Below are 27,929 nucleotides of genomic sequence, written 5' to 3' on the forward strand. Positions count from 1 at the left end.
GTGATTAAAGGCGTGCGCCACCTCGCTCAGAACCCTTATGCTTATGCTCTACAGAAGTTACCATTTGCTTGCTTTATGAAAATGCTTAAGACATGGTGAAACTCGAATTTATCACACCTGTACACTCAAAGACCTTTAGATTAAACTAAAAGCAGTAGTTTGAAACTCACATTAACTCTACATCTGTGGCTTTATTTGTACTTTTTTTAATCCTCCCTATGTTCATCCAATTAGAATTGTAACTCAATCGGGCCTACAGAAGCTGGAAATCTAGGATAGCACAAAAGTATAATCATCTGCATACTGAAGATAATAAGCACGAGTAAGCCATCTTTTGTTTCCAATTTCAAAACAAAAACAACACACATAGCACCACCTGTAACACAAGCTGCACCCTCTCAGCCTCCTGACAGGTACCCATTCTGCAAACTGGAATGGAGGTAATACCAAACGAAATCAGAAAAACTCAGAAGCTTTTCTTACTCTTACTAGGAAATCTCCTGTAAAGTTCTCATCACTTTCAGATAAAGCCTAGCTTGTACGCTAAGATTTTTTTTTCACTTCACTATACTCAAGTAAGATGAATTAAGAAAAACTGCCTCTATTATTCACTGTTCTTTCACTAGACTAATATTGAGTACCTATGGTGTTCCAGGCACTGTTCGAGGTGCTGTTAACAAAAGAGTACCAAGGCATTCCCATTCCTCAACAACCTCCTATAGAACCTATTTAGGGGTTTTCTTAATTTTAAGTTAAATCGTACTTTCTTGATTCAGTAATGTTTCCGAAACATACTAAAAAAAGTTATTTTTGAAGTAAAGCTTATGACATATTGCAATGAAAATCATCTTTGCAAAATTATCCAAAGAGTAGTTAATTCTTTTTAACAAAACGAGTCTGTGAGCAGCAGAGACTCCTTTTGATAAACATATTTATAAACTCAATCACCAGTGTAAACACTGAACCCACAGTCAAATTAAGTAATATAGACACTTCTTGGTCTACAATTACAGTAACATTTAGCTCTATTTTGGGGGTCCTTATATATTCATAGGCCAAAAAATCAATATTGTTCCCCATTGCCACCTTCCCCAACAAAAACGTACAGCTTTTCTTGAGACTGGCTTAGTCTACTTACAGCAAACGTTTAACTTTCCCTCACGAGTGAATAAAACACTCAAATTGTGTCAATGAGCTTTAGTTACGGCCCCAAAATTGACACTGTAAACCTTACTCTTTTTCCAGATAAATTATTTTATAGAATGTTTTTACAAAAACACATTCCGAAAGAATATCAGACAAGGCCAGGCCTAATCGGAAGGCTGGCTGCAAAATCAAGCCTGAAACTCTGAGAAACAGACGAGAGGGTATAAAACACACCTCAATGAAACTAACTGTCCCCTCCCTACTTAGATTGGTCCCCAATTGCACCCAACCTTAGCAATTTGAAACTTTTCATGAACACCAAAGAAGATGTGAATGCTGGCTGCTCTCATCCTTAGGCCACCACCCCAAATTTTTTTTTTAATGTCAAAGACTTCAGCGCGCACTCTCAAAGGACGCCCACCAACTCTGGCTCGCGGCTCAATCCACCCCCACCCCCTGGGCCGAACCGGCTCGCAGCCGAGCCCCTCGCCTGGGCGGACTCGAACCAAGCGCGCTCACAGCACACTCCCTCTCCGTCATCGCTCATCCCTCGTACTTCACCGCCCCCCAAACCCACCCAGCGCAGATAACTGAATATCCGGGGTTCTGGGGGCCACGTTTTCCAGTATATCCTCTTTTCTCCCCGTCAAGGGCAGAAATAGACGTACCTTCCAGAAAAGTAATCTCCCCGGCGCTGCTGCCGCTCTTGCCGGCCGCCATCTTCCTCCTCCCACGCCGCCTCCTTCTTAATCCATGGCCCACACCGCCGCCGTGCTCGCCGGGATGAGGGGCCGCGCCGGAGGAGGGTAGACGCCGCAGGGTTGCGGGCCTCGGGCTCAGCCGTCAGGCGGGCGGCGCTCCCACGTTCAGATGGGCCTACACAAAAGCAGGCCAGGCGCGCCCGGGCCTGTCCGCGGGCTGGCGGGCAGCGAGGCCCGCGGCCCGAGCTTCTCAGGCCCCTCCGGGGGAACGCGAGCGGCGACGACGACGACGGCGCTTGCCGGGCCCGGTTCCTCTCGGCCCCCGACTCCCCATCCACCGCCCACCCAGGCTGCCTGAGAAACTTCCCCCAGCCGTGGGTTCCCAAGAAAGGAGAATGAAGGCGAGCACACAAACACGCCTCCCTTCGTCCCAGGCCGTAAAATGGCCGCACAGCCGCGCCGGAGCGGCGAGGTCTCCGCGACCGTCTGGCGCCTCCAGGCCCCCAACTCGTTCTGCAGCCGCCGCCGCTACGGTCGTCCGCCCACCCCGCCCAGGCGTGAATGCATCAGCGGAGGCCTTTGCGACTGTCCATGTGGACAGGGGTGGGTCTCTTCTGCCACCGCCTCGCGTCGGTCGCCACAGCAGCTCCAGCCGCCGCCGCTGCCGCTCCTCCCCCACGGGCGCTGGAGCTGCCGCCTGGCTCCCGCCCCCGCCCCGACGCCGCCGCCCCCAGCGCGGCTCCCCCTCAGCAGCCCGGACTCGGCTCGCCGGCAGAGCTGGCTGCCGCGCCACATCGAGCCCTGACTTGTGGGCGCCCGGCGCCCGCCGCCCGGGCTTTCGGCAGGGTCGGCCTTTCACGGCGCGGGTTCGGCCTAGACACGTTACATCCAAAATCCCCACAGCCCGGGGCCCCATGGCAGACCTGGCGTGTGCGCTTCTGCGCCAGGCCGGTGATGGGTTTTTTTCCTCTGGCACCACAGATGCCTAAGAAATGTGAAAATGTCATTTCTTGAGGAGGCCTTAGAATTTAAACTACAGCTACCTGAAGAGAAAAAGTAGTGAGGTACTGGAATCACATGTTTGGTAAATGATTCGTGGTCTACATTTATTTTTCAAGAAGTTTTCAAAATAACTTAGGGAAGATCGTACCGGTCAGCTTTAAATGGCAGTTTTTTTTTTTTTTTAAAGAAGTCGCTTGTCATTTACGTGCCTGAGACTTGAAAAAACCATACCCTACCTTCCAAGTGAGGCTTTTTTTTTAAACCTCTTTTCCTTTAAAAATTTTTTCATATTAAAAAACTACATTCTCATTCAAGGAAATATGGAAAGCACAGAAAACGATCATACTGTTTCACGACTGAAACTCAACTCCTTTAGGTTTGTAGTCCTCTGATAGCATTTTTCTTGTCTTTCAGTATCGTTCTTTAAAAAAACAAAAATGAGGAAAAATCTATGCTAAATGTCAATGAAAAGTCAACAGCAATTAAAATGACGCAGAAAACCGGTATGATTAACTGCAGTCTTTGGGGGAATGGACTGTTCTAATTCAGTTGTCCTATTAACGAAGGCCTATGCAGAAAGGCTTATTGTTTTAAACGTCCTTTAAAATCTTTTTCCTAATGGGAACCAATAATCTTTCCTGATTGGCAAAAGTAGTGTAATGAATATAATTTATTTTTGTTGCCTGAGGTTATTGCATGATCCTGTTGTGATGTTCTATGACATCGTCTGTGCCAATGACAGTATAATACTGGGATGTGTAGGTAATAGGCAAATGTGGGTAACTGGCCATTTGTTCAGACTTCAACATGTAGTTTAAAAAAAAAAATCTTTCAGGCCGGGCGCCGTGGCTGAGGCGGGTGAATCACCTGAGGTCCGGTGGGTTAGAGACCAGCCTGACCAACATGGAGAAACCCCCTCTCTACTAAAAGTACAAAATTAGCTGGACGTTGTGGCGCATGCCTGTAACCCCAGCTAGTCAGGAGGCTGAGGCAGGAGAACTGCTTGAACCCGGGAGGCGGAGATTGCAGTGAGCCGAGATCTTACCATTGCACTCCAGCCTGGGCAACAGAGCTAGACTCCCTCCAAAAAAAAAAAAAAAAAAAAAAAATCTTTCAGCAGCTTGATTCCATTTGGAGAAATTGTTTTTTTAATTAAAAATAAACTTGCTTTTAAAATGCATATATGCTGGCTTTGAAAATGGAGGAAGGTGCCAGGAGTCAAGGAATGTGTGCGGTCTCTGGAAGCTGGAAAAGGCAAGAAAATCAGTTCTCCTCAGGAGTCTCCAGAAAGGAAAACTGACACTTTGACTTCAGCTCAATCAGAAAGGTATTGGACTTCTGACCCTACAGAACTATCAGAAAAGGTTTGTGTTAAATTGCTAAATTAGTGGTAATTACCATGTGTTACAGCAACACATGCAATGGGAAACAAGGTAAAGTGTGTAGAAGATTTTTTTTTTTCCCGAGATGGAGTTTTATTCTTGTCGCCCAGGCTGGAGTGCAATGGCGTGATCTCGGCCCACAGCAACCTCCGCCACCCAGGTTCAACCGATTCTCCTGCTTCAGCCTCACAAGTAGCTGGGGTTACAGGCGCCCGCCACCACGCCCGGCTAATCCACGCCCAGCTAAGTTTTGTATTTTCAATAGAGACGGGGTTTCACCACGTTGGCCAGGCTGGTCTCGAACTCCTGACCTCAGGTGATCCACCTGCCTCGGCCTCCCAAAGTGCTGGGATTACAGGCGTGGGCGACCGCGCCTGCCCCTTTCCTGGTTGTCTTAGCCTAGTGAATAGCATTGTCATTCACTCATGTCATTCACGAATTTCTGGTTTCACAAGCCAAAAAACTAGGAATCACTCGTCTCCCTTTCTCGCTCCCTCTCCTCTTCCCCTCTCTTTTAAATCAAATCTCCTTCCTGATTATCTCTTGAATCTATTCATATTTTTTCCAGTTCCAGTGTCTCCCCACCAATCTTAGCCACTATAATCTTTCAGCTGTACTACAATAATAGCTTCAAACAGATTATTCCTTATTCTCTCTACCCCTCCTCTAATCCATTTCTCACACAAAAGCCACAATAATCTTTTTAAAAATTAATTATTATTGTTGAGACAAGGTCTGGCTCTCTGACTCAAGCTGGAGTGCAGTGGTGCAATCTCAGTTCACTGTAACTTCTGCCTCCTAGGCTCAGGTGATCCTCCTACCTCAGTCTCCCAAGTAGCTGTGACTACAGGTGTGCACCATCATGCCTAGCTAATTTTTTTGGTATTTTTTTGTAGAGACAGGGTTTTACCGTGTCGCCCAGGCTGGTCTTGAACTCATGAGTTGAAGTGATCCCCCCCACCTTGACCTTCCAAGGTGCTGGGATTACAGGTGTGAGCCACCGCACCTGGCCTCTTTTTTTTTTTTTTAATGTAAATCAGATCAAAGCACTTTACCATTTAAAACCACTCAAAGATTTACCTTTGCTCTTAGGATAAAGTCCTAAATCCCAGGCCCTTCCCTACCTACCTCAGTAGCCTCCTCTTGCAGCATTCTCATCTTCTTCATTAAGCTCCAGCCATTTTCAATTTTTCAGTTTCTCTTTTCTACATCGGAGCCTTTGGACATGTTTCACCCTCCATCTGCAATGCACTTTTTGTCTGAATAGAATCCTGCACCAATAGATAATTAATACATATCTACTTAATGAGTAAATAATACAACATATCAAAAATAATTTTTTCCCAAGGAAAATTTAGGATGATAGGATCGTAGAACCCAGACTCCTTAAAGACTATGTAATACAATCTTCTCAGAGGTTCAGAAAATGTCTATGGCCCAAATAACATTGTGGTAGAAATCAAGGAAAGATACTCTAAAAGGGATCAGCAATCGGGGTGTGAACCTAGGGTTTGGATTTGAAGATTATAATGTTGAAATAACCTAAGTTGCTCTGAGGGATCTGGGAATTGACAAAAGGAAGATTTGAGTTGGTTATAGACACATAACAAAGTTTTCTCTCTGTGTATGTTATCCCTAAGGCTGCAAATTCTTTTGTATCATAGCTGATATTTCCTCTATTTTAGCCAAATTTAAAGTACTGTATATAAAACTACTTGGATAAACTGACCCATAGTCTATACTGGTAGAGCTTGATAATGATTAATAAAATAGTAACTTTTAATATTTTAATTTAATTTAATATTTTAATATTTCTTTGAAAACATAGTTATCAAATCCCATTCTTCTAAACACCACACTGAGACATGCAGTATATAGTTAATCCACAACTAAGTACAAGTTTCAGGAGACAATAGCAGGTTCTGCAATTAGTGACTGGTTGATGGTTTTTCAAGGGCTAAATGTATTTGTGCCAGATGAAATGAGGAGCATTATATGAAAATAGTATATCCATTTCTGTTATAAGGATATAAGTTTCTGTTCTAACATAATTTCTACATTATCCTATTTCACTTTCAACTTGCTGATTACCTTATTATTGTTTCTTTAATCTTACCATATTTCATGCTCATTTTTAATTTCCAGTTCTTCTCTTTAGTCAATGATTTCTGTCCCTGTTCCATGTTGCAGATTTTTTCCTAGGGTTTTAGCAGGTTTTTTATCAGCCATTTTAATGCTTACAATTTTAAACTTTTGATTAAATGAATCTCAGAACTAATCTTTTAAAAATTGTAAGTGAATATATCCTAAAAATAGCACACATTTCTTACATATGGTCAGTTCCTGCCAGGTACCTTCAGTGTCAACACTTATAAGTGAACAGGGAAGCTTTCAGGTGACTAGGGCTGCATTATGACTTCCCTGGGCCCTAAGCCCTATGACTTCATGAGGCCCTTCCTCCATAGGAAATATATCAAACATTTTTTAGCAAGAGTTTAAACGCTATATATAAAACTACACTTAAAAATTTAAAATCAGTTAATTTTACAACTACTTTGGTATAAAGATAAAATGTAATCCAGATTGGATTTGTTGTTATATACTTATTATCATTATGTTCATTTTTTTCTTTTGATTAAAAAAAAATTAAAACATTTTCCTAAGACCTTTAAAGTGTCATGGGCCCTTGGCACTGTGCCTCTTGTGCCTAGCAGATAAATTGGTCCTGCAGATGACTACTAGATCCCTTCATGTTCATTAATGGAATTGATCACAGGGAAATCATTTCTAGCCGATCTCCGAGGCAGTAGTTCTCAAACTTTAACATGCATTAAAAATCAACTAAAGAGCTTATAAAGCAGTTTCCTGGGCCCTATCCCAGACCATCTGATTATATAGGTCTGGGTAGGATCCATGAATTTGCATTTCGAATAAGCTCAAAGGTGGTGCTGATCTGAGAACCACACTTTCAGGATAATATAGCTGTTTATGTAAGCAGTACTCTCAATATGATTTGGTAGGTATACGATCCAGATCTTCTAACCAATATTTACCGAACATCTACTGTCATTCTTCTTCTTCTTCTTTTTTTTTTTTTTTTTGAGACGGAGTCTCAGTCTGTCACCCAGGCTGGAGTGCATTGGCATGATTTTGGCTCAGTGCAAGCTCCGCCTCCCGGGTTCTTGCCATTCTCCTGCTGCAGCCTTCAAAGTAGCTGGGACTGCAGGCACCCACCACCACACCTGGCAATTTTTCTTTTTTTTAATTTTTAGTAGAGATGGGGTTCAAGATGGTCTTGAACTCCTGACCTCATGATCTGCCCGCCTTGGCCTCCCAAAGTGCTGGGATTACAGGCGTGAGCCACCGCACCTGGCCATTCTTATTTTATAAGTGAAAATAGACTCAAAGTTCAAATGACCTTGCCAAGGTGACTCAGCTAGAAAACTGTAGACCTAGGATTTGAGTTGAAGTCCATTTAGACTCCAAGGTTCATGGTCTCTTATTATCATAATAATGTGGTAATGACAGGTAGAATATAATCCGTGGACCTAGAAGCAAACATTAAACATGAAATAATGCATAAAAGTGGTACTTTCATAGATCATCATTATTGTATTGTCCTTATTTATTTGAGTCTGTTGAAGGCTACTTTCTTTCTTGGTATTTATTCTTCACTTCTTAACTCCAGTTAATAACAGCAAAAGGAATGCAGTAATGGCATGTAACACAGTTTTCTGAAAGTGCTCTTCTGTTCTTTTTTTTTTTTTTTTGAGACGGAGTCTCACTGTGTAGCCCAGGCTGGAGTTCGGTGGCGCAATCTTGGCTCACAGCAACCTCTACCTCCTGGGTTCAAGCAATTCTTCTGCCTCAGCCTCCCGAGTAGCTGCGACTACAGGTGCACACACCACACCTGGCTAATTTTTGTATTTTTAGTAGAGACAGGCTGGTCTTGATCTCCTGACCTCAGGTGATCTGCCCGCCTCGGCCACCCAAACTGCTGGGATTACAGGCCTGAGCTACTGCGCCCAGCCCGAAAGTGCTATTCTTTAAAGCTGACTCCAAACTAAATCTGATTAGGATTTTGTATTTTTCATTAACTTCACTTTGCAAACTGAACTGCCTCATTACTTCTGCAGGTTGACAAACTTTAGTCTTCAGAACACACACAAAAAAAGGATTAAATAGCACTCTGAGCTTTGGACTTTAAACAACTTTGCCTTAGGAGGTTAAAAGGCCCATTTTATAACTAGCTTCCTTATTATTCTTCTAAATATAATTTTATTATAAATACATATGTGTGAGATAATTACTTTATCTTTCTCCCTATTTGTGTGTTTACATATTTGCAAATTTCTTACTGCTTTTCTTTCTCTGATTCTTTTATTTCTGAAGAACATAGTCTAATACAAATGTTGGCTATTTTCTAAAGTCATATTTTTCAAGAAGATGCTTTGATGACCTCAAAGTTTGCCAAACCGTTGTTCACCACCCCAGCATAAAGGGGCCACAATGTTTTCAGCAATCACACAAATGTTAAGTATAGGAAAAAAATATATACATATATATATATTTTTAGTAGAGATGGGATTTTGCCAGGTTGGCCAGGCTGGTCTCCAACTCCTGACCTCAAGTGATCAACCCACCTCAGCCTCCCAAAATGCTGGGATTACAGGCCTGAGCCACCATGCCCAGCCAAGTATGGAAAGATATATTACCGGGATAGAGAAATTATCAAATACATCATGGAACATCTTTTTGGCAGAATGCTTTGCAGCTATTTAAGCCAGTGAAGTAGATCCATTAGTACTGAAAAAGTTATGGATATAAGGATATATTTTTGGTAAAGAAGGTTAAAAAGAAAAGAATAATTTTGTACAAGAAAGAATCTTATATGGTAAATTTTTGTCCTAATGTAAAATGACTGGTTAATAAAGAGAAGTATAAGACAAAGCAGAAAATTCAAGCATGTCATCAGTGGTCTGAATAAGTTGTGATAAGGTTTGTGAAAGCAAACTTTATGAGAGGAATTTTGTTTGTGATCAAGTTGGCTATAATTAGAAGGCAATTATTTAAGAGTCTTTCTAAAATTGAGCTTTAATATTAAAAATACACTAATACAAAACTAAATAAATTTGGTCCCCTATGTTAGAACAACAGGATTTTTAAAAAGTATTCATTTGCTTTTAATAAAATTACCAGAGGTTTTGATTCTGGAATCTGTTTCTTTAACAGTCGTCTTCTAAACTGCTAACAGTTTGTATTTCTGCCACATTTCTTCCTGAGATCTATTTAGTTTCCCAAGTTTTAGGTTGAAGATGCTGTCTTTGTTTTTGTTTTTTCTTTTCTTTTCTTTTTTTTTTTTTTGAGACAGAGGCTTGCTCTGTCACCCAGGCTGGAGTGCAGTGACACAATCTCGGCTCACTGCAACCTCTGCCTCCCGGGTTCAAGCAATTCCCCTGCCTCAGCCTCTGGAGTATCTGGGATTGCAGGCATCCTCCACCACGCCCAGCAAAGTTTTTATATTCTTGTAGAGACAGGGTTTTACCATGTTGGCCAGGCTGGTCTTGAACTCCTGTCCTCAAGTGATCCACCCGCCTTGGCCTCCCAAGGTGCTGGAATTACAGGCGTGAGCCACCGCGCCTGGCGTGATGCTGTCTTTTTCATTATGACTAATAATTTTATTTCTCAAGGTAAAATTTTTCCTTTTTGTAACTTCTCAGATTTATATTTTAGAAGTTCAACCAACTTTTTTTTTTTTTTTAGTTGGAATCTCACTTTGTCACCCAGGCTGGAGTGCAATGGCGGGATCTTGGCTCAGTGCAACCTCTGCCTCCCAGGTTCAAGCAGTTTTCCTCCCTCAGCCTCCTGAGTAGCTGGGACTACAGGTGCGTGCCACCACACATGGCTATTTTGTATTTTTAGTAGAGACAGGGTTTTGCCATGTTGGCCAGGCTGGTCTCAAACTCCCAGCCTCGAGTGATCAGCCCACCTTGGCCTCCCAAAGTGCTGGGATTACAGGTGTAAACCACCACGCCTGGCCTTTTTTTTTTTTTTTTTTTTGAGACAAGTTTTCACTCTGCCACCCAGGCTGGAGTGACTGCTCACTGCAGCCTTGACCTTGCATGCTCAAGCAATTCTTCCACCTCAGCCTCCTGAGTAGCTAGGACTACAGGTGTGTGCCACTATATCCAGCTAATTTTTGTAATGATAGGATCTCATACTCTCCAGGCTGGTTTCGAATTCCTGGGCTCCGTGATCCACCTGCCTTGGCCTCTCAAAGTGCTGGGATTACAGGTATGAGCCACATGTCCAGCCTAGAAGTTCAATGTTAAGAAAAAAAAGTTCAACTTTTGCTGTACCTTGTTGCATGTGATTTGCAGGTCATACATCATTGCTCTTTGTTCTTTCTTCCTTTGAAGAGGTGTATCTTTTTTCTTGGCTGAGGTAATAACTTTCTCCTTCAATCTTTTCATCAATTTCTATAACTTTTTTTCTTCCAACTCTACTATTACAGTTGATGCTCAAATTTTTAAAAAATTATTATTTTTTAACAGCTTATGGCCATGCTAATCTTCTCTGTATCATTCCAACTTTAGTATATGTGCTGTCAAAGCAAGCACTGAAATATTTATCTTAAAGGCTTAGAAACACAGTGTATTCCTCCAGTATACCCAATTCTGTACTCTTGGCTTTTACTGATGTGCCTAAATTGTTCCGTGTAATCAGGACACTTCCTATGTTGTTAGTGAGAGCCATGTATTCCCCCACTCAAGGTATTAGTTTTCTTGTTTACATTGCTGTATGATGTAATGTATATTCTTAACCCTAGACACATTCTTCCTGTGCCTGATTAAATTCAAGTACCCTTTTCATCAGGATTGACTTCCAGATTATCTAAATGGGCTTCCCATAAGCAGAAGCAATCACGCTACAAGAGATTTTTCTTGTAGTGTGTTCTAGTAACTGGCCTGAAAAAGACAAAGATTTTACGTTTTATCGAGATAATTTCCTATCTTGTCTTTATTAGGTTTTGGATTACATAGAAAACTGAGTTTTAAAAGGGTTAGGTTTTTACATCCATATAACTTTCTGTATTGCTTTTGAAGTCTTTTGTCACTGTGGTTAAATTAATGGCTATTATTTTACGGTAACCTGTGATTTTGTTTTGATCAAGTGTTTTGAACTTTTTAACATCTTTGGCAGGTCCTCCCCGCACCTACATCATCAAAATCTGAAACTAAATCTTTTTGACTTAAAATTAATATTGGGATTTTCCAGATGGGCCCCTGGAGAGCCTCAAAGTTGTGTCTCTCATCTTTTAGAGATATTAAATAATTAGGCTTATTTGGTAAATTGTATGAGAAGCATTGTAAAATGATAAGTGATACTAGATATTCCCTCAGTTACATTTATGTGTGTGCTATTGATATAAATGTTCTAAAAGTTACATCAATTCATAAAAATATAATATGTTACAGTCATAATTTTGGTGGCTATGTTAAATCTTTCCTAAACTTATATTTGTATGGATATGTATTAATGTGAGTATTCTAACAGTTGTATAAAATTTATAAAAGTTTGATCCTTCTGATATTACATTGTCAGTCATGATTCTGATTCTTTTTTTTTTTCTTGTTGTTGAGATGGAGTCTCGCTCTGTTGCCCAGGCTGGAGTGCAGTGGTGTGATCTTGACTCACTGCAACCTCCACCTCCTGGGTTCAAGCGATTCTCCTGCCTCAGCCTCCCAAGTTGCTGGGACTACAGGTGCCTGCCACCATGCCTGGCTAATTTTTTGTACTTTTAGTAGAGATGGGGTTTCACCATATTTGCCAGGATGGTCTCCATCTCCTGACCTCATGATCTGCCGACCTCGGCCTCCCAAAGGGCTGGGATTACAGGCGTGAGCCACTGTGCCTGGCCTGATTGTCATCTTAGAATACTGCATGTAATGGAAATAACTACATTTCCTTGTCAATTGGGAAATTATTTATTTGTTATTTTTTTGAGACAAGGTCTCACTCTGTTGCCCAGGCTGGAGTGCAGTGGTGTGATCTTGGCTCACCGCAACCTCTGCTTCTTGGGCTCAAGCAAGCAATCCTCCTACCTCAGCCTCCTGAGTAACTGGGACTGTAGTTGTGCACCACCATACCCAGCTAATTCTTGTATTTTTTGTAGAGATGGGGTTTCACCTTGTCCAGGCTGGTCTCAAACTCCTGGGCTCAAGCAATCTGCCCACCTCAACCTCCTAAAGTGCTGGGATTACAGGTGTGAACCACTGTGCCTCGCCAGAAACTTTCATCAGATTTTTAACCATGACTATTCTAAGTTTCTGTCATCGACAGTTATTGCTTTGAAATCTTCTCTAAAAGCATTTGCAATCAGCTCTAGTCCAAAATGACTTTTCATGGAAAAGACTCTAACAAGTAGTCTTGAACACAAATTTCTGATAACTTTAAGAACAATGAATGAAATAAAAATCTTCAGAACTCTAATAAGGAAACTTATAGGTTCATAAAACTGCTAATCAAGATCAAGCAAAACAATAAATTAGTTACATGAAATTAAATAATTGGTAATGTTTTTATGACTTATTTGAACCATTGTTGGTTCTTTATTTAAATGTTTTGTTTTTCAGATTTAAGAATTTTTTTCTCATAAGCTATTTATAGTTTACAAGAATTTGGTAAAGTATACTTTTAATAAAGATGGAAACATCTTTGCTTTTTTCCCCTACTTGGTTCTTCCAAAAATTGGCAAATATTTATGAGTATTCTTTATTTATGTAAGTTCAATAAAAATTTGCTCTTTTCATAAACAGGATGTAATTGGAAACACTGAATTTTTTTTTTTTTTCACCAAGCCTTTTTTTTTGTGCGTTTGTGTTTTTGTTTGTTTCTTCAGAGACAGAGTCTCACTCTGTAATCTAGGCTGGAGTGCAGCGGCATGATCAAAGCTCACTGTGCTCTCAAGCTCCTAGGCTCAAGTGAAACTCCTCCCTCAGCCTCCTAAGTGGCTAGGACTACAGGTGTGTACCACCATGCTTGGCTAATTAAAAACAAATTTTTTTTTTGGTAGAGGTGGGGTCTCACTATATTGCCCAGGTTGGTCTCAAATTCCTGACCTCAAGTTATCCAGGATCCTCTTGCCTTGGCCTCCCAAGTTTCTGGGATTACAGGTGTGAGTCAGTGCCCCTAGTCATTTACCAAGGCTTTGAATAAAATGTTGTATTTAAGAGTTTGCATAAAATGTCTGGCTTTAGGAGTTTCTAGCCTTACAGTGAGTGATTAAAAATTGTTGCTTGTTGGCAGATCCAAGAACCTTAAGACTGAAATAAAGTCTAAAGTCTGCCTTGGTTTGGCTTCCCATGCTCAAGAAGTTTTTAAGCCTGAGATTCCTAATGATCAGTGTAGAGAGAAAAAGTTATATTTCTTAAGAAATTTAATACAGCTGTTATTAGATAGTAGCTCTGTGCATTTTTTTTCAAGTTCTTGTTATCTACCTGTAAACTAGATCAGACCTTGAATTCTCCTAATTTCCTTCAATAATTGGCAGTAAGCTTCTTTGTTCCTAAATCCCTATAAGTCAAAACTAGATGAAATTCAAGAAACAAACCTCATGCCTGATGTATGGGCCACACAAAAGGTTTACCAAGCCACCTGGTGTCATGACCAGAGACTTTCAGATTACAAACCAGGAGCAGCAGTTGATGTTTTCATGATGTAGATAGCTTTTCTCAAGACATTGAAGCAAGACTCCATATCATAATTAGACCCTTTTTTTTTTTTTTTTTTTTTTTTGAGACGGAGTCTCGCTCTGTTGCCCAGGCTGGAGTTCAGTGGCCGGATCTCAGCTCACTGCAAGCTCCGCCTCTCAGGTTTACGCCATTCTCCTGCCTCAGCCTCCCGAGTAGACTCTTACCCCTCTTAATGCTACCTTTTACACTTGGTAAGCTAATGATGTAATTGAAATTCCACCATCAGTATATTCTGCTGGTAACTTAAGAGAGCCTAACCTGAGAAATTGTTTAGTAGGCTGGGCGCAGTGGCTCATGCCTGTAATCCCAGCACTTTGGGAGGCCGAGGTGAGCGGATCACCTGAGGTCAGGAGTTCGACACCAGCCTGGCCAACATGGTGAAACTCTGTCTCCACTAAAAACACAAAAATTAGCCAGGCATGGTGGCATACACTTGTAGTCCCAGCTACTTGGGAGGCTGAGGCGGGAGAATCACTTGAACTTGGAAGGTGAGGTTGCAGTGCCAAGATCATGCCACTGCACTCCAGTCTGGGTGACAGAGAGAGAGACCCTGTCTCAAAACAAAACAACAAAATTGTTTAGTGTCCATTGGTTAAATAAGAAAACGTCTGTGCTATTGGCAATACCATGTGCTATACCTGGATAAATTCCTCTGGAAAAGTTGAGATCCATATATACAAAATAAGAAAGTAGTTCACCTGGTTACAATAGGTCTCGCCTAATTCCCTATGGTCATTTGATTTATTCAATTGGTTATCTTTAAGCCTAGATTAATGGCTCAAAATAATTATACAAATTAGAATAGTCATATTACTATTAATTTTACTTCGTGTTTTCCCTTTTTAAACTTTGTGTATGTTAACTGTAAAATTTTTGCGGAAGTACAACTCCTAACAAAATAATGCTGACCCAACACTTTGAGATGAAAACAAAAGACCACAGAACAGAACTTATTAATGGACTTCAGGTAGACTGAGCCTTACAGCTACTCCCTTTAAACCTCCCTTGTTGCTCAAACATGGCTAAAAGAGTTTTGACACTGACTCCTAGTTGCCAATTACTCCCTATAATAGGAGAGAAGACCAATAACAAAGACAGGTCCCATTCTGTACTGAGGGACATCAAAACCTAACTACAGGGTGATTAGTCAGTGATGCTCTTGGAGGAAGATCTTGATGAAATGAGGAAAATGTGGATGTTGTCAGAATCAAAATGAAGTTACTGATGTCAAAAAAAAAATACAAAGCCCACTGACAAATAGAGCTGGTGAATGTCATAAAGAAAAGGCTCTCATTCTTATATGCCTGATAATAAAAACTATCACATAGACTGTAAAAACCACAATCTTTCATAAAATCCATTGCAACCTTACACAAGAAATACTTCTACAGGGACATCTGCCCAACAACTGCCTTTCCAACCCTGCACTGGCGTCATATTTGTTATAGATCTTTATAGCCAAGGATAATGATGTCAAAACAATTCTGTGATCCTCCTCATTTTTTCCCTTAAAAACCCTTGCCTTCCTTTACCTCCCTGCATATGCACATAATTTACTATGGCACACATATTCTCATTGCAATGCTCTAGCCCCAAAATAAACATCTTTTATAGCATCTTTTATAAAAGGTTGACAGTACTGATCAGGAAAGCATCCATGATTGATTAAGAAAAAAAAACAAAGATGTGGTGGCACACATCTGTAGTCCCAACTACTCAGGAGGCTGAGGTAGGAGGATTGCTTGAGGCCAGGAGTTCAAGCCCAGGCTGGGCAACATAGTGAGACCCCCATCTCTAAAAAAAAATTAATAGAAAAAGAAAAAGCAAGCCATAGGCCATCTTTTTTTTCATCAGAGCCATTACACTGGATACAGGCCAATTTTATATCATTTGTATAAACATAACTTATAAGTATATATAGCTAATCTGCGTGGCATAACTATGTCAGAAGAAAGGAATTAGAGGGTTGGTGTGGATGACTTTGTCTTTTTTCAAAATTTATTTTTATTTTTTGATACAGAGTCTCACTCTGTTGCGTAGGCTGGAGTGCAATGGTGCAATCTCGGCTCACTGCAACTTCCACTTCCCAGGTTCAGGCGATTCTCATGTCTCAGCCTCCCCAGTAGCAAGAATTACAGGCGCACACCACCATGTACCCAACTAATTTTTGTATTTTTAATAGAGGCAGGATTTCAACATGTTGGCCAGGCTGGTCTGGAACTCCTAACTTCAAGTGATCTGTCTGCCATGACCTCCCAAAGAGCTGGGATTATAGGCATGAGCCACCGTGCCCAGCTTGTCTTCTTTTTTATAGAATTTTAGTTTGGAAGAAGTTACTTTCTTTCTAGTATTTTTCAGTATTTTCAAATAATGTTAAGCTAACAAATAAAGAACAGTTTAGATGTTTTCTCTGAAACTCCAAAGTTTGACAGTATTATCTTACCTTTCTTTAAAAAAAGAAAGGTAATTTTATGTATTTAAAGATAAGGTAATTTTATGTATTTAAAAAAAGTACACCTTTTCTAATGAAAATATATTCATTGGCCAGGTGCAGTGCCTCATGCCTGTAATCTCAGCACTTTGGGAGGCCGAGGCAGAAGTTTGAGATCAGCCTGGCCAACATGGTGAAACCTGATCTCTACTAAAAATACAAAAATTAGCCAGGCGTGGTGGCACATGCCTGTAATCCCAGCTACATGAGCCCAGAAGGCAGAGGTTGAAGTGAACCTCCCAGCACCAATGAACTCCAGTCTGGGTGACAGAGGGAAACTCTGTCTCAAAAAAAAGAAAAAAAAAAAAAAAAGAAGGAAAGAAAAGAAAAGGAGAGGAAAGAAAAGCCAATGTGGTCATTGTGGACTTTTTCATATTTTGTGTAAATTTCCTCATTTTTCAGGCCTTGCCCATCATTAAGGTTTTAAAATTCTAGATGTGAAGACCATACATGTTCCATAATCTTGAAAGTAGGAAAAACATTTTATGTATCAGTCAAAATCGAATTCTAGATAACAACAGTTGGTTCATCTCTTCTCTCTTTCTTTTTTGTAGTTTAATGTATTTTGATAGCAAACTTGCAGGGATAGCACAGAAGACAGACAACATTAAAAATATGTACTTGCATGTGGGACAATTCAGTTAGAAAAGTGAATGGATGGAATCTACTGTATGATAAACTTGCAACAAACACCCTTTAGTTGCCATCAATAAGCATTTACTTGTTTTAAAAATGCTGGCACTGTCCAGAAAATTTTAACAGGGTTATTTATAACCATTATAAAGTTGAAACACTGAAACTTGTTCACTGAAACATTTTGACTTGCATTAATACTTTACATCCCTGGCATTTATTCTAAAAATTCACACGCAAATGAAAATGGAAAAACTGCCAATACCTGTTTCCTGTCCCCTGTTTATCCACTCACAATCATATATTTAAGTACCTTTTGACCCCAAGAAAAAAATATAATGTTCAGAACTACCAATAACAGGAAGAAGAGAATTTTTTTTTAGAGTGAATGTTTCCCGTCATAGTGGATTCTTAAGCACTTTTTCCCACATATGCAGCATGCTACCTGGATGTCTTTTGGCATAATTTGTTACACGTGGATAGCACGCAGTTTGGTGTCTTCAAAAAGGCCAACCAGATGGGCTTCACTTACCTCCTGCAAAATTCCAATAGCTATGCTCTGGAAGTGCAGATCTGTCTTAAAGTTCTGAGCTATTTCTCACACTAGATGCTGGAAGGGAATTTGGCAAATCGTAAGTTCAAGGGACTTCTGTTAATGTCTCATTTCAAGGAGTGCCACAGTACCAGGTCTATAATGATGAGGTTTCTTCACCCCTTAAGTAGAGGGTGCCCTCTCCCGATGGCTTTTTTAGCCATTTGCTTTCTGGATGCATTACCACTGGTCGATTTGCAGGCAGTTTGCTTTGTATGAGCTATGGTACCTTCTTACCCTACTTCTGCTTTGACTGGAGCTCTGTGAGCTAGATGCACTGCTGATGTTGCTGTGGTGACTGCCTCCTCCATTCTCTTTTATTATTATTCAGTTTGTGTATACTATCTTAAAATCACTATGGAATAAGATGGAATCAAATGCTATTGCTATTTTTAATTAATTAATTTTAGAGACAGGGTCTTGCTCTGTCACCTAGGCTGGAGTGCAGTGATGCAGTCATAGCTCACTGCAGCCTTGAACTCTTGGGCTCAAGCAATACTCCTGCCTCAGCCTCCCAAAGTGCTGGGATTATAGGTGTGAGCCACCATACCTGGACGTGGCTGTTTTTGTAGGTCAAAATGATCAAATGTTGGTACTTTCATATGACTCTATCTAGTAATCAATAGCTGTTTGAATTAAGTAGTGTGTGTGTGTGTGTGTATGTGTGTGTGTGTTTTCGAGACAGAGTCTTGCCATCTCTGCTCACTACAACCTCCGCCTCCGGTCCAAGTGATTCTCCTGCCTCAGCCTCCTGAGTAGCTTGGATTACAGGTGCATGCCAACATGCTCGGCTAATTTTTGTATTTTTAGTAGAGACAGGGTTTCACCACATTGGCCAGGCTGGTCTTGAACTCCTGCCCTCAAGTGATCCACCCGCCTCAGCTTCCCAAAGTGTTGGGATTACAGGCATGAGCCACCGTGCCTGGGCAAGTTGTATGATATCTTTACTGTGGTGGATGAATAGTGACTATCTGGGGCTAGAAGTGTGGGGGTAAGAAAAATTTACCAAGACAGTTGTAGATAAATAAAGACAGATTTGTTAGAGAAAGTATGAAAATACATTGCAAGAAAGCAACAGGCAAGTTAGCAAGAGAGGAGCTAACTACAAAGAGACAGAGATGCTGGAAATTTTATAGGATTTTATAGAATGGAGCTTGTGCTGTGTGTTGAAGAGGGCTTTGTGCAGTATTAATGTCAAGGTTGCATTGAGCTAACTTACAGTTTTTCTATCAGCTGAGGGTCTGGTGATAACTGGTCACAGGAAGGTTGTGAGTTGTTTGCACAGGACAGTTATGTGTCCTGGACCATGAAGAAAGGCAGACTTGTATTATAGCTCATTTGCTGCTTCTTTTTGCTTTACCCTGGTCCCACCAGCTTGACTCTGTGCCCCCACCTCCTCCCAGTTAGGACTCCACATTTATCTAGCAAATAATTGTGAAAAATTTAGATTTGTCTTAATATTATGTTATATGCACATAAAAACTATACTGGAAAGTTTGGTTTACTAAAGGCATTGAACTTACATGGTAACTATTAAATCTATAATAAATGGATATACTACAACACTGGTTTCAATGTATTAGAAAAGCAGATAGTACATACCAGTACCTTGCTGTTTTGGTAACTATAGCTTTGTAGTATAGTTTGAAGTTGGGTAATGTGATGCCTCCAGATTTGTTCTTTTTGCTTAGTCTTGCTTTGGCTATGTGGGGTCTTTTTTGGTTTCACATGAATTTTAGGATTTTTTTTCTAGTTTTGTGGGAATTGCATTGAATCTGTAGATTGCTTTTGGCAGTATGGTCATTTTTCCCACTATTGATTCTACCCATCTAGGAGCATGGGATGTGTTTCCATTTGTTTGTGTGGTTGATGATGTCTTTCAGCAGTCTTTTGTAGTTTTCCTTGTAGAGATATTTCACTTATTTGGTTAGGTATGTTCCTACGTATTTTATTTTATTTTTATTTTCTGCAGTTGCTGTAAAAAGGATTGAGTTATTGATTGTTTCTCAATCTTGTCCTTGTTGGTGCATAGCCATGATACTGATTTGTGTACATTGATTTTTGTATCCTGAAATTTTACTGAATTCATTTATCAGATCTAGGAGCTTTTTGGATGAGTCTTTAGCATTTTCTGGGTATATGATCATATCATTGGTAAACAGCGACAGTTTGACTTCCTCTTTACCAATTTGGATGCCCTTTATTTTTCTCTTGTCTGATTGCTCTGGCTAGGACTTCAGTACGATGTCGAGTAAAAGTAGCGAAAGTGAGCATCCTTGCCTTGTTCCAGTTGTCAGGGGAAATGCTTTCAACTTTTCCCCATTCAGTATAATGTTGACTGTGGGACTGTCATAGATGGCTTTTATTACCTTGAGATATGTCCCTTCTGTGCTAATTTTGCTGAGGGTTTTAATCATAAAGTGGTGCTGGATTTTGCCAAATGCCTTTTCTTTATCTGTTGAGATGATCATATGATTTCTGTTTTTAACTCTGCGTATGTGATGTATTTATTGACTTGTGTATGCTGAATTATCCCTGCATCCCTGGTATGAAACTTACTTGATCATGGTGTATTATCTTTTTGATATGCTGTTGGATTTGGTTAGCTACTATTTTGTTGAGGATTTTTGCACCTGTGTTCATCAGGAATATTGACATAGACCAATGAAACAGAGTAGAAAACCCAGAAATAAAGCCAAATGCTTACAGCCAACTGATCTCCAACAAAACAAACAAAAACATAAAGTGAGGAAAGGACATTCTATTCAACAAATGGTGATGGGATAATTAGCAAGCCACATGTAAAAGAATGAAAAATCCTTGTTCTCATCTTATACAAAAATCAATTCAAGGTGAGTCAAATACTTAAATCTAAGACCTGAAACCATAAAAATTCTAGAAGATAAAATTGGTAAAACTCTTTTAGATGTTGGCTTAGACAAAAAGTTCATGACCGAGAACCCAAAAGCAAATGCAACAAAAAGATAAATAGATGGGACCTAATTAAAATAAAAAGCTTCTACATAGCAAAAGAAATAATAAGCAAACAGACAACCCACAGAATCAGAGAAAATATTCACAGACTATGCACCTGACAAAGGAGTAATATCCAGAATCTACAAGGAACTCAAACAAATCAAGAAAAAAACAAATAATCCCACATAAAAGTGGGCAAAGGACATGAGTAGATAATTCTCAGAAGAAGATACACAGGCTGGGTGCGGTGGCTCATGTCTGTAATCCCAGCACTTTGGGAGGTCGAGGTGGATGGATTTCCTGAGGTCAGGAGTTTGAGACCAGCCTGGTGAAACCCCATCGCTACTAAAAATACAAAAATTAGCTGGGCATGGTAATACGTGCCTGTAATCCCAGCTACTCAGGAGGCTGAGGCAGGAGAATCCCTTGAACCCGGGAGGCGGAGGTTGCAGTAAGCCGAGATCATGCACTGCACTCCAGCCTGGCAGACAGAACAAGACTCCGTCCCCCCGCCAAAAAAAAAAAAAAGAAAAGAAAAGAAAAGATATACAAATGGCCAATAAATGTAAGAAAAATGCTCAACATCACTAATTATTCAGGGAACACAATGAGATACCACCTTACTCCTTCAAGAATGGCTATAATTAAAAAATCAAAAAAATAATAGATATTGGTTTGGATGTTGTGAAGAGGGAACACTTTTACACTGCTGGTGGGAATGTAAACTAGTACAACCACTGTGGAAAACCGTGTGGAGACTCCTTAAAGAACTAAAAGTAGAACTACCATTTGATTTAGCACTCCCACTACTGGGTATCTACCTAGAGGAAAATAAGTCATTATATGAAAAAAACACTTGCACACTCATGTTTATAGTAGCACAATTTGCAACTGAAAAAAATACAGAACCAGTATAAATGCCCATTGACCAACAATTGGATAAAGAATATACACCACTGAATACCACTCAGCCATAAAAAGTAATGAAATAATGGCACTTGCAGCAACCTGGATGGAGTTGGAGAACATTATTCTGAGTGAAGTAACTCAGGAATGGAAAACCAAGTATCCTGTGTTCTCATTTGTAGTGGAAGCTAAGTTACGAGGACACAAAGGCATAGGAATGATATAATGGACTTTGAGGACTTGAGAGGAAGGGAACAAAGTGGGTGAGGGATAAAAGACTACACGCTGGGTAGAGTGTACACTGCTTGGGTGACAGGTGCACCAAAATCTCAGAGATTACCACTGAAGAACTTATCCATGTAACAAAATATCACCTGTTCCCCCAAAACGACTGAAAAAAAAATTGGCCTGGAGTGGTAGCTCTTGCCTGTAATCCCAGCACTTTGGGAGGCTGAGGTGGGCAGATCACCTGAGGCCAGGAGTTCCAGACCAGCCTGGATAACATGATGAAACCCTGTGTTCACTGAAAATACAAAAAAATTAGCCAGGTGTGGTGGCACGTGCCTGTAGTCCCAGCTTATTGGGAGGCTGAGGCAGGAGAATTGCTTAAACCTGGAAGGTGGAGGTTGCCCTGAGCCAAGATTGCGCTTTTACAGACCAGCCTGGGCCACAAGACCAAGACTCCGTCTCAAACAAACAAACAAGCAAAAAAAAAAAAAAAAAAAAAATAAAAAAAAACACAACACCAAAAGAAAGAAATTAAAAATATATTTTTAAAGGATTGATTATACTCTGTATCAATGAAACATAAATCATTTTCTTTTAAATCTCTGCTAAAAAGATGCAGCAAATATATTAGCACTATGTAAAGAATTTGTAACTGAAAAAAAAAAAAGCAGAGACTATAATGTTAAGAACAGATACCAACAATTATTTGTAGTATGACAAATTGAAGATGTAAGTTTCTATGAGATCATCTCATTTGGAGAGAGGAAAGGGAAGATGTGTCAGGCCTTTAATGGGAGTTCCTTAGGCAGAATTATTTATGATTATCTCCTCTTGGGAAAAGGACAAGCAAAAGTTACAATTTAGTTTGTAATGTTTTGGGAATGTATTATATAGTGAGCTAGACAACATTTTGTACTCATCAGGACTTTATGCTCATGAAAGTAATTTATTTTCTAAATATTGCCCAACATTGTCATCTTAAGCAAGATAAAACAGTTTGGTATTTGGTTCCATAAATGGGTCTTTATTATGTAAAGGCTATTGCTTCTTAGGTAGGAAACTTGGATGAGTGGGACAAGTGCCTATTTTGGATAGAGAGAAGCATACTAGCATGCATTATGTAAAATTTGAATTGTAGCTATAGACCCTACTTTAGCTCTCCAGCTCCCTTTCCAGAAAAGGCTTTATGGAGAGCCTATGGACAAGCAATGGTCCTGGAGGAGCCATTAACGCTGTGTCAGTAGCCAGTCACATGTGCCTTGAAGGGGAGAGACTATTTGGAAGAAAAGAACTGCTGCCAGTTTCTCAGAGCTAAAACTATCTTATGTAACCTTTCTTCCCGAAAACTTTTTCTATTTTTTGTTCTTCTTCTCAGAAGGACAACACACTCTGAGGTGAGGCATGAAAGAATAAGGGAATAGGAATTTGGTGCTATTTGCTTCTTATCTATTGTTAACAGTAAATTGGCCTATTTGAAAAAACTTTTAGAGAGCAGAGCATGGTGGCTTACACCTGTAATCCCAGCACGGGGAGGCCAAGGTGGGCGGATCACCTGAAGTCAGGAGTTCAAGACCAGCCTGGCCAACATGGTGAAACATTGTCTCTAAAAATTAGCCAGGCATGGTGACAGGTGCCTGTAATCCCAGCTACTCGGGCGGCTGAGGCAGGAGAATAGCTTGAACCTGGGACGTGGAGGTTGCTGTGAGCAAGATCACACCATTGCACTCCAGCCTGGATGACAAGAAAAAAGAAAAAGAAAAAAAAAAAAGAAAAGAAAAAGAAAAAAAATATAAGTATCTGATCTGTTTTTGTTAAATCATGTGGATAAATTAGGCTGCCTTTGGTGTCTTTAATAGTTTTAGATGATAGATTGTAATATGGAATACAGAAGTTCCCCCCTTATTAGAGATATCACTTCCCATGGTTTCAGTTACCTGTGCTCAACTGTGGTCCAAAAATATAAAATGGAAAATTCAGAAATAAACAATTCCTCAGTTTTAAAATACAGAACACTCTGAATAGCATGATGAAATCTCATGACTTTTCATTTGGGAGATGAATCATCTCTTTGTCTAGTATTTTCACACTGCATATGGTACCTGCTCATTAGTCATATAGTAGTCTTCTCAGTTATTAGATTGACTGTTGTGTTATTGCAATGCATGTGTTCAAGTAACCCTTTTATTTAATGATGGTCTCAAAGTGCAGGAGTAATGATGTTGGTAATTCAGATATGCCAAAGAGAAACCATGAAGTACTTCCTTTGAGTGAAAAGGTGAAAGTTCTCAAAAAGGAAAGAAAAAATTGTGTGTCAAGGTTGCTAAGATCTATGGTAAGAACAAATATATCTGTGAAACTGTGAAGAAGGAAAAATAATTTCATGCTAGTTTTGCTGTTGTATCTCAAACTGCAAAAGTTATAGGTACAGATGATGATAAGTGCTTAGTTAAAAGGAAAAGGCCTTACATTTGTGGGTAGTAGATAGGAACAGAAACACGGTCCAATTGATGGTGTTAACCGAAACTAAAACTTTTGAGGTAGAAATCATTTGATAAAGGTTTATTGGAAGCCAAATATGAGGATTGACCTGGGAAAACACACAACAAAATTGGGAGCATTCTGGAGTCTCATAAGTTGGAGGGCTTTTGTAGGAAAGTTTAGGAGAAGGAAGGGGAATTCCTCTTACCATAGTTGTGCTTTTTTTATTGGAAGATACCATAAAGAGGTTGCAATTTTGGATACAGTTGCAACATATGAGCTAAAATGTTAATATCTACATGCAAGACAGTCAGTAAAACTTTAAGATTCAGAAATAAATCAGTGTCCTTTCAGTGTCAGTAGGTTATGCATTAATCAGCACATCAACAATTTCAGTAACTTATGATCAGATTCTTTACTCAGGGACAGGGGTTGCCATGAATTATAAAACCTTCCTTAGGCCGTTAATCTGGGAACCTGTTTACTTATTTATTTATTTTTGAGACAGAGTCTTGCTGTATTGCCCAGGCAGGAGTGCAATGTCATGATCTCGGCTCACTGCAACCTCTGCCTCCCAAGTTCAAGTGATTCTCCTGCCTCAGTCTCTCAAGCATCTGGGATTACAGGTATCTGCCACCTAATTACAGGCATCTGCCAGGCTAATTTTTGTATTTTTATTACGGATGGGGTTTCACCATGTTGGCCCGGCTGGTCTCGAACTCCTGACCTCAAGTGATCCCCCCGCCTCTGCCTCCCAAAGTGCTGAGCTTAGAGGCATGAGCCCCTGTGCCCGTTCACCTATTTACTTTTAAAGAAAACTGTCAAATGTGACCTGTAGGTTATCAATGGCAATCAGGTTTAGTACTATCCATGTTTCAGGCATCTTGGAATGGGGGTCTTGGAATGTGTCTTCCACAGATAAGGGGAGACTATGGAAATTTTATAACAATTAAATAATTTTTTCTGTTAAGTTCATAGAATAACTCTGTCTAACCCTGTGTAGGTAAATATACTTATTTTCTCCACACAGTCTAAGGCAGGTCGTGTACTTTGATGGTTTTTCTAAATTAAGAATCGAATAGTTTGATGTGACTATTCATGTTTGTGTCAATGTCACAGAGAGATTTTTGGTGTATTGGACACTGAGGCTGACCAATAAGGTCAATTTCCACCTTGTTCTGGTATATTGTCATTATGGCTTAGGGCTGACCCCAGTTCTAAGGGACATGCCTGAATTGTCTAACTCAGGCTAACCCCACTCCCCTTGGTATAGTGATTGTTTCAAATAAGCCAATCTAATCCTAAAATACACCTTGATAAAAGTGAGTTCTCTTTCACATTGAAGAATAGTATCCAAAGCCCATTAATATCATCTTGACAGTGGGCTGGCTTTATCTGTTTCCTAGTCATTATATTAGCCTGTTTCAGAGGGTTAACTTTGTGCTGTGGTACAGTCCTCTTTATGACTACACTATGTAGAGTCTGTGTGTGGATTAAGGTTGTAGAAAACTGAAATGGAAATACAAAAAGTTTTGGGGAAGAAAGGTTACGTAAGATAGTTTTAGCTCTGAGAAACTGGTAGCAGTTCTTTTCTTTTGAGAGGGTAACTAAAGTGGAAGGGAAATTTACTTTTTACTGCACATCTTTCTCTACTTTAAAATTTTTGTAACTTATGTATGCGTATTACCTAATAAAGATACCTTTATATATTAATTTTTAATTTTTTTAATTTTAGAGATAGGATCTCACTATGTTGCCCAGGCTGGACTCCAGGGCACGAGAAATCCTCCTGTCTCAGTCTCCCAAGTAACTGAGACTACAGGCTCGCATCACCACAACTGGCAAGAATAATTTTAAATTGGTGCTGTAATAGTCTTTAAAAAGCTCTCTGGACACTTCCGTAGTTCTCACTTTTTCTAAAGTGAGGCACTGCATATGTGACAACGATGTTACTGAGCCATTGCCCTTGGGTGTTTATTTCAGTTGTCAGTTCACAGTAATTATTATTATTACTTGTTTTTTTTGAGAGGGAGTCTCGCTCTGTTGCCCAGGCTGGAGTGCAGTGGCCTGATCTCAGTTCACTGCAACCTCCGCCTCCCGGGTTCAAGTGATTCTCCTGCTTCAGTCTCCTGACTAGCTGGGATTACAGGCACCCTCTGCCACGCCTCGCTCATTTTTCTATTATTAGTAGAGATGGGGTTTCACCATGTTGGCCAGGCTGGTCTTGAACTCCTGACCTCAGGTGATCTGCCTGCCTGGGCCTCCCAAAGTGCTGGGATTACAGGTGTAAAATTATAGTCATGCTTCTGTTTTGAAAAACTCATCTCTCCCTCTCTCTCTTTCTTCTCTCTCTCCTTTCAGAGAGAGTCTCACTCTGTCACCAGGCTGGAGTGCAGTGATGCGATCTTGGCTCACTGCAGCTTCCGCCTCCTTAGTTCAAGCGATTCTGCTGCTTCATACTCCCAAGTAGTTGGGATTACAGTCGTATGCCACCATGTCTGGCTAATTTTTGTAATTTTTGTAGAGACAGTTTTCACCATGTTGGGTTTCACCGTGTTGGCCAGGCTGGTGTTGAACTCCTGACCTCAAGAGATCCTCCCGCCTCAGTCTCCCATAGTGGTAGGATTACAGGCTTGAGCTACTGTGCCTGGCCATTTTCTAACTTTTTATTGGCTACTTTTATTTCTTCATTAGAGAATTGCTGCCTGATATAATTTGCTCATTTGCAGTTTTCTTATTGGTTTGTATAAACTTTCTGTAAAGTAATAACTCATTTTTTGGTCGTTTTTGCTGCTAATGTTTTTATCCAGCTTGTTATTTTCTTTTGTATTTCAGTTTTTTTAAGGTACATACATGTAATGTGATTATATTGTCAATATCATGTTACTTATGTGTTCGGCGTGTTTCATCGGATATTTGACAAACGGTCACTTTTCTTACCTTTTCTCCTTTGGTTTTAATTTCTTCAGATTCTAATATTCAATCTATTTAGATTTTATTTGGAACTATAGGGTGAAGTGAGCATTTTTTTTCCAAAATTTATAAATTGCCAATATTTTAAAAAATACTTTCTTCTTTCTTATGGATTTGTGATTCCTCCTTTATCTAATATTAACCATAAAACAGGGCATATTTCTATACTCTATATTTTATTTCATTAATGGTCTTTTATTCCAATGTTACTACCGTACTTTAAAGATTCTTGTCATTTTATAATATATTTGAATTATTGATAGGGCTTTTTCCTGCCCATTGCTTTCTGTTCTCACCTAATCATACTATATGATTTTTAGTATAATATTATTTTCAAGTTCTAAAATAAAAATCTCCTTGAAATATCAACTGGAGTTATTAAGCCTATAAGGAAAACAGAGAGCATGAGGTTTACAGTTAAGAAAAAATTATTTTTAAGAAACTGGAGGGTGTTTTTTTGAGTCTTCCAAAATAATCACCAGGCTTTAAATATATTTTTCCTTTTTACTCCCCAAGTGGCACCAGCTGTGTAATTTACTGCCAGCCAGAATGTTGTTTTCAACTTCCACTGGGCGTTTTTTCTTGTACTCAATTTGCAAGCTCTTTTTCTCTATTGCATTTGCCACAACATGACATATATACTGAAGTATATTTTATCACATTGCA

At 39.9% G+C, this 27,929-nt stretch overlaps 1 protein-coding gene and 1 pseudogene across 12 annotated transcripts in view; both read right to left on the bottom strand.

Annotated features, from left to right (window-relative positions):
* The window catches only part of SENP6 (SUMO specific peptidase 6), a 116,080-nt gene extending 113,172 nt beyond the window's left edge, over window positions 1–2,908 (bottom strand). For 3 of the 12 annotated variants that reach the window (XM_026454547.1, XM_023219272.1, XM_023219271.1), the window contains exon 1: window positions 1,815–1,951. Coding sequence is in view for 4 of the 12 variants with exons in the window: in XM_023219266.1 (XP_023075034.1) it covers window positions 1,815–1,866 (52 nt within the window). In the remaining 8 variants the exon portion in view is untranslated. Of the gene's footprint in view, window positions 1–1,814 lie in introns of all 12 variants that reach the window. The other 9 variants (XM_023219270.1, XM_023219274.1, XM_023219268.1 and 6 more) reach the window with 6 other exon arrangements.
* A 7,854-nt stretch (window positions 2,909–10,762) lies between these two features.
* Window positions 10,763–10,851, bottom strand: LOC111547473 (annotated as a pseudogene).
* Between the last annotated feature and the right edge of the window lie 17,078 nt (window positions 10,852–27,929).

This window comes from Piliocolobus tephrosceles, chromosome 5 (assembly GCF_002776525.5).
Source record: "Piliocolobus tephrosceles isolate RC106 chromosome 5, ASM277652v3, whole genome shotgun sequence".
Classification (NCBI taxonomy): Eukaryota; Metazoa; Chordata; class Mammalia; order Primates; family Cercopithecidae; genus Piliocolobus; species Piliocolobus tephrosceles.